Source organism: Seriola aureovittata, chromosome 17 (genome assembly GCF_021018895.1).
Source record: "Seriola aureovittata isolate HTS-2021-v1 ecotype China chromosome 17, ASM2101889v1, whole genome shotgun sequence".
Lineage (NCBI taxonomy): Eukaryota > Metazoa > Chordata > Actinopteri > Carangiformes > Carangidae > Seriola > Seriola aureovittata.
In genome coordinates, this window is record NC_079380.1 from 8,569,105 (window position 1) to 8,585,642 (window position 16,538).

A 16,538-nucleotide genomic window follows, 5' to 3' on the forward strand; every position below is an offset into this window, starting at 1 on the left:
AACAAATCTGAAAGAACGTTGAGGAACAGTGTTTTCTGTCTGCAGGGATAATGTATTCACTTAATCACATTTGTGTCTGTACTGCACGGACTTGCAGACTAGCTGTTCTTGATTGCCACGGTGGATGTATGGAGAACAATACATACGAACACGCCATATCACTGCAGCATATCAATGCATGGCAGTGAAAATGCAAGCACACTGAATTGCGGTATTGAACAGTATGTTCTCATCTGAAAAAGAAGAGGCGTGATTCATAATTGATTTTCTCACCCTTTAGTGAATGAAGCCAGATTGAGGGTGATCATTTATTTTCTCATATTTGAATCATTGGGATGTTTTTCGTGTTTATGTATCAGCACAAATGGAGTCTAAAGTACAATGTTAACAATGCTGTCTCTACATTTTTGGATATGTCAGTAACCCTTTATGCTTTTACTTGGCAACTACTATTCAAGGCGCTCACTTTCTGTCTCTGTCTGTCCCCCCCCCCAGTTCAAGAGGATGTTGAACAGGGAGCTGTCCCATTTGTCAGAGATGAGTCGCTCAGGGAACCAGGTGTCAGAATACATCTCCACTACCTTTCTAGGTAAATCAAACCCGCCATCCGCTATAGCAAGTCCCTTATAGCTTTGACCCCAACCGCGACCCTCCATAAGTCTCCATCCCGGCTGACCTTCACTGTTGATCCTTCCAGATAAGCAGAACGAGGTGGAGATCCCATCCCCGACCTTGAGGGAGAGGGAGAAGCCCATGTGTCACATCAGCGGTGTGAAGAAGCTCACGCACAGTTCCAGCCTTTCCAACTCCACCATGCCTCGCTTTGGCGTGAAGACTGAACACGAGGATGCGTTAGCCAGGGTAAATGGATGGAAAAGCAGCCTACCAGATGCAAGTTACTGCATATACATGCACATAAAGCCCCACACTGTAGATAACAAAGACACACGAAAGATCCCAAAAGACAGGCTGTATGTATTTGCTGTCACTGTCATTATGCAAATTATTTACAGACTTCTTCAACCAATACACACCAATATTTTCCACAACCAAAAACATGACATGTGAACATCACTTTGACACTGGTCCATCAGAATCAGAGAAATCAATTTTCTAGCTGCATCATGAAAAACATTTTGCATAAGCGGAGAAAAAGACAGGAACTACAACACACCACAATGTCGAGTAGCCATAAACCCTGTTGAAAGTTTCATGTTATCTAATCTAACCGAACACAAACTGCTCGGTTGTTGTGCTGATGTGCTTTCTCGCTGTCTGCTGTGCCTTCAGGAGCTGAACGACTTGAACAAGTGGGGCCTTAATATCTTTCGTGTGGCAGAATTCTCTAATAACCGACCCCTCAGCTGCATAATGTTTGCCATCTTCCAGGTGAGAGAGCTTTGTATGGATTATACAGTAGCCTATAACATGTATCTTGACCTATCTGTGACCCTCACCCCTGTGGACTTTTCCCCTGCTGCAGGAAAGAGATCTACTAAAGACCTTTCGGATCCCTGTGGACACATTTGTCACCTATGTGATGACCCTGGAGGACCACTACCATGCCAACGTGGCCTACCACAACAGCCTCCACGCTGCAGATGTCACTCAGTCTACTCACGTACTGCTATCCACACCAGCTCTAGATGTAAATATCCAATGACAAAGACACAGCATCAACACAAATACCAAATGAACCGATAACTTCAGCTGCACAGACACACAGTCGTTACAGTCGTCAACGTCCAACGCTAAACTGCAGTTCAACTGATTGTTTTCGTCCCTTCTCTTTCAGGCTGTGTTCACCGATCTAGAGATTCTAGCTGCGCTATTTGCCGCTGCCATCCACGATGTGGACCATCCGGGAGTGTCCAACCAATTCCTCATAAACACCAGTGAGTTGAAATGAGATTAAGAAACACACAAAACACATAAGGTCATAAAAACATCGACTGGGGAAAAACAGGTGACCTCATGATGGCAAGGAGCGATGGCAAACAACACAACTGCTTTTGCTGAAAAAATTGAATGGATTTAGATTCCATACAACTCAAGTGTGTGATATGTGACCATGACTAGTGAGCATCAACATAATGAAACGTTTTGTTTTTTTTGCCAACTCCCTAAAAGTCCTATATTTTAGAAAGGGCGTGAGGCAGCTGAGATAAGATACAGTATGGAAGAATTAGATGTGGCCACTTTTCTCTAAAGTAAGCTGTGTTGACAATACCTGGCATTTCACGTCTTCCTACGCAGTAAAGGTTTTTATTTAATGTTTTTCAACTCATTTTCAATACGAGTCATGTCAGTTCTCATGTACTATGTTATTTTTGATGGATTCGTTTTGATATTTACTGATTTTATATTGAAAATAACAGATTTGTTGTGAAATAGTGAAGAATTTAAAAGTTAAATTGAAACTCTTCTCTTGGTTTGTCTTTGGCGCTGCTGTCATCCTCATTTTGACTGACGAAGCAGCAGATTCTTGTTTTTTTTTTTTGTAAATGAATGTGTTTAATCTGTGAATTTTGTCTTTTCAGTGGTTCTAAATGGAGATACACGCCTCTAAAGTTAAATTTGCACACTGCACATCTGCACATTTTCTGTCTGGTGATAATGCAATGGTGGGAGCTCGGCGATACTGATGAAGTGATGTAATTGCCGCATGTGTCTTTGACTCATGTAGACTCCGAGTTAGCCCTGATGTATAATGATGAGTCTGTGCTGGAGAACCATCACCTAGCTGTGGGCTTCAAGCTGCTTCACGAGGACAACTGTGACATCTTCCAGAACCTCAGCAAGAGGCAGAGACAGAGCCTGAGGAAACTTGTCATTGATATGGTGAGTGTCGTCAACACACTGTATCACGAAGATAACAACCTTCCTCGCTTCTCATCGTCAGGCTCCTTAGCTCTTCCTCATCTCCTACCACCTTGCTATTTTTTTCTCTAACGCACTCATATCAACCCCCCCCCTCCTTTCCCCTAGGTTTTGGCAACAGATATGTCAAAACACATGAGTTTGCTGGCAGATCTCAAGACTATGGTGGAAACCAAGAAAGTGACAAGTTCTGGTGTACTGCTGCTCGACCACTACACTGATCGGATACAGGTGAGATGCCATCTTCAAATTATTTCGTAACAACTTCAGTCATTATTTTTGGCAGCTAGCAGAGAGAGCTAGTTCTGAGCGCTGTTTCGGGGTGCTATAAAACCAAAAAGCTTAGGATGTAAACACTGGTTGTAGAGTTGGAGCAAAGGGATATGTGATCAGAAATTATTTATGCCTCTCTGTCAAAGCATGGCACCTCTGCACGATGCAGCTTGTATATGGGAGATATGGCCTTGTTATAAATTGTATGCCCCTCCTCAAAATGTCACGGCGTGTAGTGACTCCGTGTTTGTATTTTCTCCAATCTCCTTCCAGAGCTTTGAGTTTGTCATTGTGTGTTTTATTTGTTCGGAACAACGTATTGCTGGTATCTTGGCCAGGGCTCCCTCGAAAAAGAGATCTTGTAATCTCAATGGGACTCACCTGGTTAAATAAAGGTTCAAATAAACATCTGGTGACAACATGAATTGGGCTAAAAAAAAAAAAAAAAGGTTAAACAGTCTTTTCTATTTAAGTATGTTTCAGTAGCTTGGAGATTACAAGAGGTTGAACAATGCAGAGATACATGCTGCGTCTGATTGAACTCTTTGTACCAAATCTATTGGATCTAGTTTACAGGCTGCGAGGTGATCCACTGAAATTCAGAAATGTTTTTCGACCTGATATGACCTGTTTGTCGAACTGGGAAAGTCCGAGGTTACGGTTACATTTCATCCATCAAAGCAGCTTTCACAGACAGAACCATGGAAAGGAAGGGAAAGAAACATGAGGTTCGGTTTCAGTATGGCAGTCAATCAATTGAATAAACAAACTTTGAACAGTTTGTGTACAAATTTCGGGAGTTTTGGAACATTAGGGAGGTAAGAGCTGTTCTTGAGCTTTGGGATTGACATGACTTGAAGGCACACAGAAAGGATTAATAGCACATAGTGGTTGCTATGCTAAAAGGTCAAAGTTTAAGCATCTCGTTGTGGCCAGAAGAGAGAAAGAAGTTAAGCCAGACTCAGAACAGTAATGAGTGGTGGAAACTTTACAATGTTGCACATCCAGTTGTGAGTAAAATGTGAGTGTTTTTGCAGGTGTTGAGGAATATGGTGCACTGTGCTGACCTGAGCAATCCTACGAAACCCCTGGCGGTGTATCGCCAGTGGACGGAGAGAATCATGGAGGAGTTCTTCAGGCAGGGAGATAAGGAGAGGGAGCGAGGGATGGAGATCAGTCCCATGTGCGATAAACACACCGCGTCTGTGGAAAAGAGCCAGGTAAATGATCCGCACTGAAACATACACATGCATGGATGCCATCCTGTTCACAACTGGAGAACTGTTAATGCTGTGGGTGGGGTGATGACTACAGTGCAGAGAGTGAGCTGTCATCTCTGATCACAGCAGTCATTCTCATGCATGTTTAATGATCATTTGCAGGAAGTGAAATGACACCACTGTGCTAGTTTATATGATGTTAATCATACTCTTCCTCTCTCGACGCAGGTGGGCTTCATAGACTACATTGTCCACCCGCTGTGGGAGACATGGGGGGACCTGGTGCACCCTGACGCCCAGGACATCTTGGACACTCTGGAGGACAACAGGGACTGGTACCAGAGCACTATCCCTCAAAGCCCCTCGCCGCCGCCTGTGGGCCAGGACAAGGATCTTAAAGCCTGCATGGACAAGTTTCAGTTTGAGCTCACCCTCGAAGACAGCTCTCAGAGAGATCAGGGAGACGAGGATGACAAGCCCACGCCAAACCATGTGACACAGGACTGCAGTCAGGGGGAGGAGGAGGAGGAGGAGGAGGAGGAGGGTAAAAAGGAAGAAGAGGAAGACATAATGGCAGAGGAGGAAAATGAGGACATAATAGAGGAGGAAGATGAGGTGGCGATGGAGGAAGAGGTGGAAGAGGAGCAGGAGGAGGAGCTGAACGCTCAGCTGGAGGTGAGATCTGAAAAGGAGAGACTTTCTGACACAAGTCCTGTAGAGGAAGAGGAGGATTCTTCTTCACAAGCTGAAGATACATGAGTTCTGCTCCTGTATCTCCCTCCTCACTTGCACACATTATCTTGTTCATCCTTTCAATGGCCAAACCAAGAACAAATAAGACTGCAATGACAATACAGACCTTTAAATATATTTTTCAAAAAGGGAATAAATTAAAATCGCTTAAAGAGAAGTTAATTACACAGCAACTGTAGATTTGGAGTGGTGATGAGTCCTCTGACTGATTTCACAATGAACTTTAGGAATTTAGAAGAGCATTAACGATGGGCAACTGAAGACAGCGTAGCACTCTGGGACTGGGATGCACACACATAAACACACATGAAGTGACACACAAACACATAAGAGACCAGAGCAGGAGTAAGTCATGTAGAACACACAGATGCAATGTGTGTATGTGCATGCATCAGTCATGCAGTATAATTGTCCATCTGTATCCTCTCCTCACACACACACACACACACACACTTGACTGTATGTTTGTATGTGTGCATTTACTTGAGGGACATTGATCAGTGATGAATCTCTTTGGAAAAAGCCATCTCTTAATGGAGTATTAACTAGTGTTCAGTCAGTATTAGTAATTCATGTTTGTTAGAATCTCAACAGAAACTGTTCTCCTCAGAAAAGCTACAGTCCGAGTGACTTTTTTTTTTCCATTTCTGTCGGAAAGAAAAATAAGAAAATCCACAGAGTTGGAGGAGGAGAGAGGAAGAAATAATGGGAGGAAAGGAAGATGCTGCGATGAAGGGGCCGCCGGGTCCCATACCCCTTTTCCCTTTACGAGGAGAGTGCTACTGGTGCAAGATGGCTCTGTGCCTTTCTGAAACACCAGCTTCCTGAACGGAGCTGTCGTGAAGCAATGCATTGTGGGGCAGGAGTGTCTGATTTTGTTATCATTTTTGATTGTCTCTTGTTAAAGATCTCTCTTTACTGTTCATGGTATTGTGGTGTGTATCTCACACGTACAGTTTCTGTGGTGATATGTTTTGAGCTGTAAGTCTTCCTTTGTTGCTCTTCTGGTAATATAATAACTCAGAACTCTAGATGCAGAGCAATCACTACCACCACCACAACCACCAGTGGACTCTTTCCAGCTTATGGTTTTTTCTTATTAGAATGATTTTTTTAAACTTTATGAGAATAAGCCATGTGATGCTTTGATGCATAAGTTTAGCCTATTTTCTATTTGACAGTTGCTAAATATGTTGAGGGAGATACAGAATTATTTCATCAGCAGAACAAAGTTTTCACTCGCCATCTCACGCCCACTTGCACTGTGTGTTTTATGTCTCCTCATACTCAACAATTCTCACCAAAGTAAAGGACGAGAAACTTCAGTGGGTGAAGTGATTTGAAGGAACACAGATAAGAATAAGAAAATCAGGGAGGCAGAATGTCAGGGGAAAGAAGCGTGACTTGGCCAAAAGGAGGTCTGGCAGTCCCTAATCATCCTTGTTATGTTTGATGCTTTTTTGCCTTAATGTCAGATGCAGGATACATACCTGCCAGTATGTAGATTTATAAGATATATAATAGATATCCTTGTATATTTATATCACGTCTGTATGCTTATTTCTGTGAGTATCAGTGTGTCTATACACAATGTATCCAGCATTGCATTTGGAGGGGAAAGGGAAACATTGCTGCCAATTAGTCGTTATGTTGTTTCTGTGTTTGGACCAACATAAAGAATGTGTTGTTTTTTTTAATCAGGATGGTAAAATGACTATCTTATAGCTACCTGTAGGCAGAAAATTAGCAATCGCAGTTAAGACTTTGAAGGCGATGAGAGTGATTAAGGATGTATTTTGTTTGAATCTGACCCGTTATTGATTTGCTGACATGATGGAGTTGACGTGTGTGTTTGTGTGTGTGTGTGTGTGTGTTTGTTTGCGTGGCTGACTGTGTGGTCATGAGTAAGCGAGTGAGTAACAGAAAGGAGAGGATGCGGGATGCTAAAGATGTTGTCATGTGTGTCATTGTTCCCTCACTGGCATCACCACATCTTGTTGAATGGTGTTCTGGGATCCAATCAGCGCAGATTAAATTGGTCACAGTTTGTTTAGGTGTTTGTTTTTCACAGGGTAAAAAAAAAGAAAAAAAAAAAAAGAAAGAAGGGATATAAAAGAACATGAGTGTGGTTCTTTTGAAGGTAAGCGCAAGTTTCTGCAGGTCAGTAACTGAGCTTATCTGAAGACACCGCAGCTCGGTGCAACAGAAGCCTGTGTGTTTGACCTGCTCTGTCGCAGGACGGAGCAGAGCTGCGGGGCCACCACACAGGCTTTCATCTGGTGGAATGGGAATCCAGGATTATTATTACAGTTTCCTAAATAAAAGATTCCCATATGCATCGGCCTTTTACTTTAAAGATGTTGCTTTGTTTTTGTGGCTTCTCGTTCTGTCATAAGCTATAAAAACATTAATATTTAATTGCCATACAAACACGATACTGTAGCAATTGTTTCTTATTAAGAAAATTATTCAATTGATTGATTGCTGCCATTCTTTTTAAATGATGAAAAGAAAACCATGGGAAGTGTTTTCTTTGAACAGTTTGTGTACAGTTTATTTTTATATCATTCTGGTGGATGGTCTGGAAAATGAATCACGTGTTGATGATATAGCTATAAGCATTACCACTCATGTATATAATGTTAATATTGGATTGTAAATTATAAATTTATCCAAGTCATAATGAAATAACCACTTGAGGTTGTTAAGTGAACCACTGGAGCACTGCAGGCCACATCCTCACCTTCTCATCTTCTGATTATATTTTTCGCTCAATTGTGCTAACGTTCTTTCACATTTTTTTTAATTGTGCACATTTATTGTTAAAATCAAAATATATTTGTACCAGCACTTTATTTCGTCAGGTTTTGAGGCAGACAGTGTGTTTCAGGTAGTGTACAGTCTGTGCTGGTGGTTTGGTCATTGGCAGTCACTTGTTGATTATATCCCACTGGGCCAAATCACAAACCCTCATTGTGCAGTAGTCAATGTTAACCCCTTTTTAGAGGCATAATCAAACAAACTAGTCATTCTCTATTAAATGTCCATGTGAGATTGAATTTATTTGACTGGTAAAGTCAAATGTAGGCTGATGTAGTCACATAGGATGTGACACGTTCAAAGAAAATAAATGTGTCCTTATCTAACTTGGCCATTTCTAGTACTATCACCACCTCTGTTTCTTAGTAACTTTAATCACTAGCCTGATAGCCTCAATGTCCGTCCCATGGTGGCCTAACTAGCTGGTTCCCATCGGGGTTGCTGTCAGGTTACTTTGTTGCTGACTGACTCCCTCTGAGAATAATTCTCTGAGCTGTAATTCATGTGTTTGTTCACAAATAAGAAAGATTATTCAAGGGAAAAAAAACAACATGAAATGATTGTAATATTTGTAAATGATCTTGCTGTAATGTGTAAAATGTGTCCAAGTTATTTTTTATTATATTATTTTTATGAAAGTTTTTCCTCTTGACAGAGCTGAGGTGTCATTTTGTGAATAAATGCATTTAATAAGCAAACATCTATATATAAAACAATATTATAGTATATCAGTATATTTTTCTTTTATTTCACTGTTCAGTACTGTAAAGTGTGTTAAAAATACAAATAAAGTAAGATTTTTATATTAAATGCTACACCATTGTCATGTTTGCTGTTATTGCATTTTCTTTGTCAGCCTTGTTTGCATGTTTTGTTTGCATGAATACTATTCATTGATTAGTCCAGGAGCTGTTAGTGTAATTGTATTCCTAATTGTAGCAAGACTGACAGGACTGTATTATGAACTGGATATTGCAGGCGACGGCCCTTGGTCCTTAGGGGCTTTGTAAATCCCAGATGGCTTCTAGTCTTAATGCTCTGCTGTGTACAGGGACCTCTATTTTTTCACACTGTTTGCTCCAATGTAGGTTTGTATCCACATGCACACACCCTGTATGCTGTCCAGTCTATGTCTATGTGAGATTGATAAAAACATGTATGAGTTCACGAATGATGACATATGTTAGGAGAACATGTATGGGTGAACACATTTAGACTATTTTTGAGTTAAATGTATAGGCCCCTACATGAAGAAACAGAAGACAGAGACAGAAATGCACTTCATGTATGAAGTTAACTGACTTTTAAAGTTTTGCACAGAGTTTGAAGGATAATGACAGTTTTTTAAAATAACATACATTTACTTGGACGTTATTTATTTGTCTATTTTCCGATAATATCAGATTTGTGTGTAGACGGTGACTTGTTTGACTCTGACATGAGATGGCTGCATCCTTACCTACACCCAGAATCCTCTTCTTCAGACAGGTGCCATTACCCTCCGCCAATCACCAAAGCTAAACCAGCCGCTATCCAATCAGGATGAAACAAAACACAGAGGGGTGGGGCTGTACGCATGCGCTCTCTTGCTACGGAACTAGGTTGTGTGTAACGACCGGCGATGACTAGCCATTAGCTTGTTTTCTCAAGAAGAAAAACTTACACAGTGTTCTTCGTCTCCGACTGCCTTGTTAACCCTGTACGCTCGAGGTATTGTAATGTTACTATAACAACATACGTGTAGTTGTTATTTTTGCTTGGGTGTTTGTTTGCGATTTGCTTGTAGCTAAAGTTTTTCTTAAAGCTAGCATTCATTTGTTAGCTCGGTGCTAGCTAACAAGAAGTCGTCGCATTCAGTCGAGCGACATAACAACACATGTAGATGTTTGATGTTGTATTGCCACTAATATACTTTTATGAGCCGTTATGAGCTGTTACGGCTTGTCCACGGTGGTCACAGAGTCTTTCCTGTATTCATCTGAAAAATGTATGTGATTGACAGGCAGTCCCGGTGCAGCTGAATCTCGCTTAAACTGTGACCCAGTGTGGAGGTGCACCATTAGGATGTTCTATCAATACCACCACCTCCTCTCCCTCTTTCCCCTCCTCCTGCTGCTGGGTGTGGGAGTCTCTGCGGTGGAAGTGCAACGACCTCGCGGTGTACCTTTATCAAGTAAACATTTAAAATCCATGAATGCACTTACAGTTGTATGCAAATATTTGGGCACTGCTGGGCAATGAGCATTACGTTGGGTTTGCGTGGCATGACAGTGGCACAGGAAACATTGCACGGATAGAGGGAAGTATGGACTCCAGTAAATATCAGCAAATATCCTACAGTCAGTCAAAGTAAAGAGACTGGCTTCTACAACAGGATAATAATAATCCCAAGAAAACCTCAAAATCTACCATGAACTACTTCAAGAAACACTAGCTGAAGCTCTTGTCTTGCCCGACTTAATTGGATGCCCAGACCTTTGCATGTCACAGTAGGTTGTCCACTGGTCCCAATCTCATGAATCTGATACCCCTAGAATGCTATGAGGGAATTTCTTCAAATTTGGCTAGTTTTTAAGTTAAAAGAAAAGTGCATTAACATTTGAGGAAAGGCTTATTTTTGAGCACTGCTGCACAGGTTGTATTTATTTCTTCTTAAATCAAAAATCAACAGACTGTGCAGTATGCCCAGGGGTGCCAAACTTTATTATACAACAGTAAATCTGTTGATTGAAAGTTCATTATCAGCTCTCTGATTTCAGCTGTCATGACTCTCACTTGTTTCCTCTGTTTAACCTCCTTGACAGAACGGCAGTTCTATGAAGAGGGCAAACCATTTACTTGCCTGGATAACTCCGGCACTATTCCCTTTGACAGAGTGAATGATGACTACTGTGATTGCCAGGATGGCTCTGATGAGCCAGGTGCGTATATCCTGCATGCTGGAAACTGAATTAAAGAAAATAACAACTGATAAAAGTATAGGAGGTCTCCTTAGTATAATTCTCACAGCCGATTTCTTTATTTGAAAACACATTTATTTGCAGGCACTGCTGCTTGTCCCAACGGCAGCTTCCACTGCACCAATGCAGGTTTCCGAGAAGCCTTCATCCCCTCCTCCCGCATTAATGACGGAATCTGTGGTATGAATTTTAAACTTTGCATTTCTTTTCGGGTGTGCTGTGGTCAGGAGTTTGTGTAACGATTGTGTTTCCTCTACAGACTGCTGTGACACAACAGACGAGTACAACAGTGGTGCCGCCTGTCAGAACACCTGCAGGTGGGAATGTTTTTTCATTATAACTCTAATAACTTGTATCTGCTTTACAGAGCCTATACATATGTTACACATTAAGTTTCCAGAAAATGTGGAGTGGTTGGTTTTTGTTGAGTAATTTTTACATCATGTGTGATTTGCAGGGAAATGGGGCGTAAAGAGAGGGAGAGCCTGCAGAAGATGGCAGAGATCGCAAAGGAGGGTTTTCTGCTTAAACAACAACTCATACAGGAGGCCAAGAGGGGCCTAGAGGATAAGAAGGTGTGAATGACAAGAAAACATTTTGGTATTTGTTTGTATAATAATCAAGATCCAGAGCTCTGAAACATGGATCATAGCAGTCTCAAAAATATTTTTATGCAGAGAAACTGAAGACATTTGAAGGTGTCTAGCTATGTTGTTTAGCTTATTATGCACAAAAAAACTGAGGGCAGTTGTAGGCGGGACCTTATTTTGAGCATTTCCTACTAACTCACTGAGAGAGGCTTGGTTCTCAATCAGAAACTAGATGCATCTGAATTCTCCTCTTACTAAAACCAACAAACAATAAGTTCATTTTAGCTTAACAAAATGTGCAAGGTCTTCCAAGTTCACAGTGAAGTTATTAATGGCGCACTGCTGTTATTCTTTCCTCTTGCACTTGTTAATTGTGTTATACTACCTTTCTATTAGAGCTGTGTTGTTGCATTTGCTTGTTTTCTATAGAGTAGATGTTAAGGCTTCGTTTGATAAACTGGAAGTAGTTTTCAGGTATTGTGTAGATCTTATTGGGTTAAATTTATCATTTTAATTTGTCTCAACAGGCCAAACTTGTAGATGTTCAGGTCAGTAAGAAGGATCTGGAAGACAAGGTGGAGGCACTGAGAACTGTAAAGGAGACTGCAGAGCAGCCAGAGAAAGAAGCTAAAGAGCGCCATCTGCAGGCCTGGGAAGGTAAATTAACGTGGAAGTCCATCACCATCTGCTGTTTGTACAGAACATCACAGTACAGATAGTAATGTCTATTTTCGGAACATTTTTTGAGTTAGCCTTGCCACACACACTAGTAGGACACGAAAATCTTCTCTGATGAAATGACTGAATTCTTTCAAAAACATTTAGTCACATTGTATAGAAGTACACATGTGATCAGAATCACTAATAACGCAGCACAAGGTAAAATTTTATTTTTGATTCAGATCAAAAAGCTCTCGTTCGTATGGAGAAGGACAAGACCAGAATGGCTGAGGTTTTTCTTGAGCTTGATGATGATGCAGATGGCTTGTGAGTATCAGCACCCTCCAGAATTATTAGCACCCACACTGAGGGAAGATTTACAGTGTTGTGAAGCTTACCAGCGACAACTTCAAGAGCAAACTATAACATAGTGAATGATGTACTTTTGTGTATCTCAGCGTCTCAGTGGCTGAACTTCTGTCCCATTCTGAGCTCGATCCAGATTCAGATGGTTCATTCACCGAAGCAGAGGCTCAGGTAAATGTGCTCTTTTTGTGTTGTTCCTATCAAAACACTGCTGATGTAGTGGAGTCAAAAAATGCAAATATTTAGAAAATCGTAAAACATCTTAAGAAGCTGAAAATATCTAAATGTGAGTATTGTCTTCGCTTTAAGGGATCGTTGGGAGGAGTGGACAAAGTGGACACAGTAGCATTTGAGGCTGTTTGGAATAACATCAAAGAAAAATACACATCAGAGGTAAAAACCTGTTTATTCATTCAGACGACTCCATGTGTAAAAGCCTCTGCTCCTCTAATGCGTGACTTTCTTGGCATCAGGCCACCGCAGACACCCCAGCACCAGTGGAGACTCCACAGGAGGAGCCAATCTCCGACAATGACTCTGAGCAGTACCCTGAAGATGACATCCCAGAGGATGAAGAGGAGGAGGACGAAGAGGATGAAGATGAAGAACCAGATGATGGAGATTATAAGGTAAGCTCACTGACTCTCCCCATCAAATTTACACTGGAAGTACTCTGAAGTTTATTTTAGTGAGCCATTCTTATCTGTGTTTGATATGCAGACCCCTCCTCCGACGCCGACTCAGGAAAAGAAAGACGACGATGAGGGGACTATGCCGCCCTATGACCAAGAAACGCAGAGCCTCATTGATGGTAAGTGTGTGTGTATAAAACTGAATGACTCATCCAGTCGTCAGCTATGAGTAAGTGAGTCATGCTTTAAAATACCAGGGAAAACACAGATGTGACTTCCTGCCTATTAGTTTGAATTTTGATATGCTATCTTAAAATGTATCATTCACTCTGGTAGGATAAATAAATGTTTAAAGCAGAACAAGGTGTTCAATTGAACAGCTGTGTTGCTGTTATATGACACAGGTCTATTGCTTGTTTTCTTTTAAAAACATTTTTTATAAAAGCATCAACATAATACGTGTATGGCTTTGGACTGAATTTACTGTGAGAGTAGATTTTTAATTCTGGGCATCTGATTCCCAGCTGCACAGAAAGCCAGGGATGAGTTTGACACGGCTGAGAGAGCTCTCCGGGAAGTGGATGATCAGATCAGGTAAGTAGCCAGCCTGAATGTGGGCATGCTTCTTTGCCAACAATGCAATCATAAGTGTTTGATACCATAACTGCAGTCTAACTTTATACAGCAACAATGGATGATTCTGTTGCAGTGTAACAGTGGTGGTGCATCAGTGTGTTATCAGTTCAAGACTGAAATACAAAAAAGATTACATGTTGGATTGTTACATTGTTTGCTTTCGGTTTGCAGGAACCTTGAGAAGGAAATTTCCTTTGACTTTGGACCCAATGCTGAGTTTGCTCATCTCTACAGCCAATGTTATGAGTTAACTACTAGCGAGTATGTGCATACTTGTCAATTATTTGTTAATTATTATTTGGTATAAGTTCCTATTTCTGAAAGTCTAAGTCACCCTTTGCTCTCAGGTACATCTACAGGCTGTGTCCGTTTAACAGAGTATCCCAGAAACCCAAGTACGGTGGATCTGAAACTAATCTAGGGTAAGAGAATATCTGTGTTTCTGTCTGTCTGCACTGTTTATGAAGCACGCTTGACTTGTCCTGTACTTTTTCACTTTTTTCTGTAGAACATGGGGAAAATGGGCAGGTCCTGAGGATAACATCTATTCGGTGATGAAGTATGAACATGGAACAGGATGCTGGCAAGGCCCGAACAGGTCCACCATGGTGAGTCTCAATTAGTCAGCCCTGACTTGATATTTTCTTTCCTTGATTTTTACTCCCAATCATTGTTTCTCATTGGATAAAGCACTAGAAAACACATAATTGTTGTCCCTCAGGTTAAGTTAACATGTGGAAAGGAGACGGTTGTGACATCTACCTCAGAGCCCAGTCGCTGCGAGTACCTGATGGAGTTCACCAGCCCTGCTGTCTGCCAGGAGCCCCCCAGCCTGGATTCTTTGCTTCATGAGCACGAAGAGCTCTAGGTCCGCTTGATTTGTGAGTATCTTTTCTGTGTGTGGCCAAACCTCTATGATGATCTATCTCTGCAGCCAGTGTTATGATACCTTTTTATGATTATCTGAGACATAATCTCACTTTATTGTGTGGTGCACATGAATTTCTACAGGACCTTAGTATCAATCCCCTTTAGGATCTCATATGGGTTCTGTCTCCAAAATTAATTAGAGGAACCACGTTTTTTTACCATAAATAAACTGCACTCACAATCACCTGATCTCCATTTCTACATGGTGCTTACTGAAGCAAAAATAAAAATCAGTGACAGCCAGGGCTGCATAATGTGTAGGTTTAGTGTTTCAGAATTTTTTTTTTGCGAAGAAAATCCCTTGTGCCGTTACAGCTTCACTTTAGAAGAAGAGCAGGACAGCAGCAAGAGTAAGGTAAAGGCAACTTCATTTGAGTTCATTGTAGTTGTTAAGAGGATTAAGAGTTAATTGACGCTAAGAATTTAACAATGCACATATGGGTGAGTCAAATCTTAACAGAGGTATATTGTGGCACATGTTCTTTGGAAACATTATCAGTAAACTGGCGACAATATTGTGATGTCCTATTTTGCCTTACTGGTGCGGTTTTGCATCCATCCTTTTATGTGTTAAACATTTTGCTCTGGTTACAGATAATGTGATAGCTTGCAATGTATTCCGTATCACAAAAATTGCTCATCTTGTGATATCACTGTTACCTTGGCTATAAGCAGTGTATAGTGATATCATATTTTGAGCTTTCCTGTGAGGCCCAGTCCTGATGCTGTACCGAATGAATAGATATCAGGTGTAGCTTCCCTTGAAATAAACAAAGGTTATAAAAGGCCACTGTAATTTATGATACGTTTTCAGATGGATTTGATGTTTTAAACTATGATTCAGCTTTTTCTCCTCTGCTGTAAATGTGTTATGGTGATATTGTAGACAGGATATTGAACTAAGATGATGTTTATGATGATGATAGGGTGGATTACTTTAGGCCTGTTCAAGCAAGTGTGGAGGTGAGAGGATCTGGGACAACAGAATTAGAATTTTTTGAATGTGTCATCGTGAACTTAGATCAATACAGCATCTAATCCAAATGTAACTGCTGACCCCAAAATAACAAACAAGAAATGTGGATCCATCACCGGTGTAAATGCTTATTCTTCGGAAACGAAACCTACAGGGATTAATTGCAACTAAATACTTTTTCCCCTCTAACAACTGAGAAGTCATGACTTAAGTAAACAAGCCATTGAAATGACCATGTGTGGTGTCTCTTTTGCAGGTTGTTCCTGAGGGACCACACAGTCACTGCAGCAACACGACGTTGCCATGCTGTGAGCAGCACCAACTTGTTGTCGGATAACAATCGAGAATAAATGATGGAAATTCCAACGAGTTATGTCGTCTACACTTTAAACTTCCACTGCTACCTGTTGTGTTGACTCTCTGATTAATCTCAAATGTAGTGTCATTCCATTGTTTTGAAATAAAGTTCTTTTTATCATATTCCAAACTATTTTGTCCATTTTTAACTCTGCCATTACAGCCTATAATCATTTTGTTATTATATTATATTCTCAATTAAAACTGGTGGCTTCCAAATACAGTACATTCAGTTTTAATTAATTGTAGAAGTAATTAGATACACGTCTAAAACATAAATAGCAGGAAATAAGACGTGTTTTTAAAAAAAAAAAAAAAAAAAACCCCTGCACATGCAGTAACATATTCCTCTTTTCTTTCTTTCATAATCTCAAACCATTGAGCACATTCCTTTGTCTACATTAGTTTAGTAGATATAAAATATGTGCATACTTATCAAACTGGAGAACTTCAGGAAATGTGTGGGTATCAAAGATATTTTAAAT

At 40.7% G+C, this 16,538-nt stretch overlaps 2 protein-coding genes across 7 annotated transcripts in view; both read left to right on the plus strand.

The window, feature by feature from the left end:
• Positions 1-8,761, plus strand: part of pde4a (phosphodiesterase 4A, cAMP-specific) — a 40,425-nt gene extending 31,664 nt beyond the window's left edge. For 3 of the 6 annotated variants that reach the window (XM_056401710.1, XM_056401712.1, XM_056401714.1), the window contains 9 exons: positions 496-589; positions 698-891; positions 1,291-1,389; positions 1,484-1,648; positions 1,796-1,895; positions 2,687-2,841; positions 2,989-3,111; positions 4,191-4,373; positions 4,602-8,761. In XM_056401710.1, the coding sequence (XP_056257685.1) occupies positions 496-589; positions 698-891; positions 1,291-1,389; positions 1,484-1,648; positions 1,796-1,895; positions 2,687-2,841; positions 2,989-3,111; positions 4,191-4,373; positions 4,602-5,132 (1,644 nt within the window). In that variant the 3' untranslated portion in view covers positions 5,133-8,761. The remainder of the gene's footprint in view (positions 1-495; positions 590-697; positions 892-1,290; positions 1,390-1,483; positions 1,649-1,795; positions 1,896-2,686; positions 2,842-2,988; positions 3,112-4,190; positions 4,374-4,601) is intronic. The other 3 variants (XM_056401711.1, XM_056401713.1, XM_056401715.1) reach the window with 1 other exon arrangement.
• Positions 8,762-9,524: 763 nt separating this feature from the next.
• On the plus strand, positions 9,525-16,176 carry prkcsh (protein kinase C substrate 80K-H). The gene is made up of 18 exons (XM_056401716.1): positions 9,525-9,656; positions 9,949-10,119; positions 10,751-10,867; positions 10,991-11,086; positions 11,166-11,223; positions 11,364-11,481; positions 12,024-12,153; positions 12,399-12,483; positions 12,615-12,693; positions 12,832-12,915; positions 12,996-13,151; positions 13,243-13,333; positions 13,679-13,748; positions 13,962-14,051; positions 14,138-14,212; positions 14,299-14,398; positions 14,512-14,671; positions 15,953-16,176. Exons 2-17 carry the CDS (start codon positions 10,011-10,013, stop codon positions 14,656-14,658), a joined length of 1,605 nt encoding a protein of 534 aa, XP_056257691.1. The 5' UTR covers positions 9,525-9,656; positions 9,949-10,010; the 3' UTR covers positions 14,659-14,671; positions 15,953-16,176.
• The last annotated feature ends 362 nt before the right edge of the window (positions 16,177-16,538 follow it).

Excerpts from the sequence above, each read along its gene's own strand:
- prkcsh (XM_056401716.1), top strand. The coding sequence starts at position 10,011 with ATGTTCTATCAATACCACCACCTCCTCTCCCTCTTTCCCCTCCTCCTG. Across the intron at positions 10,868-10,990 it reads GGATGGCTCTGATGAGCCAG|GCACTGCTGCTTGTCCCAAC; the intron begins GTGCGTATATCC and ends ATTTATTTGCAG. Across the intron at positions 14,213-14,298 it reads GGATCTGAAACTAATCTAGG|AACATGGGGAAAATGGGCAG; the intron begins GTAAGAGAATAT and ends TTTTTTCTGTAG.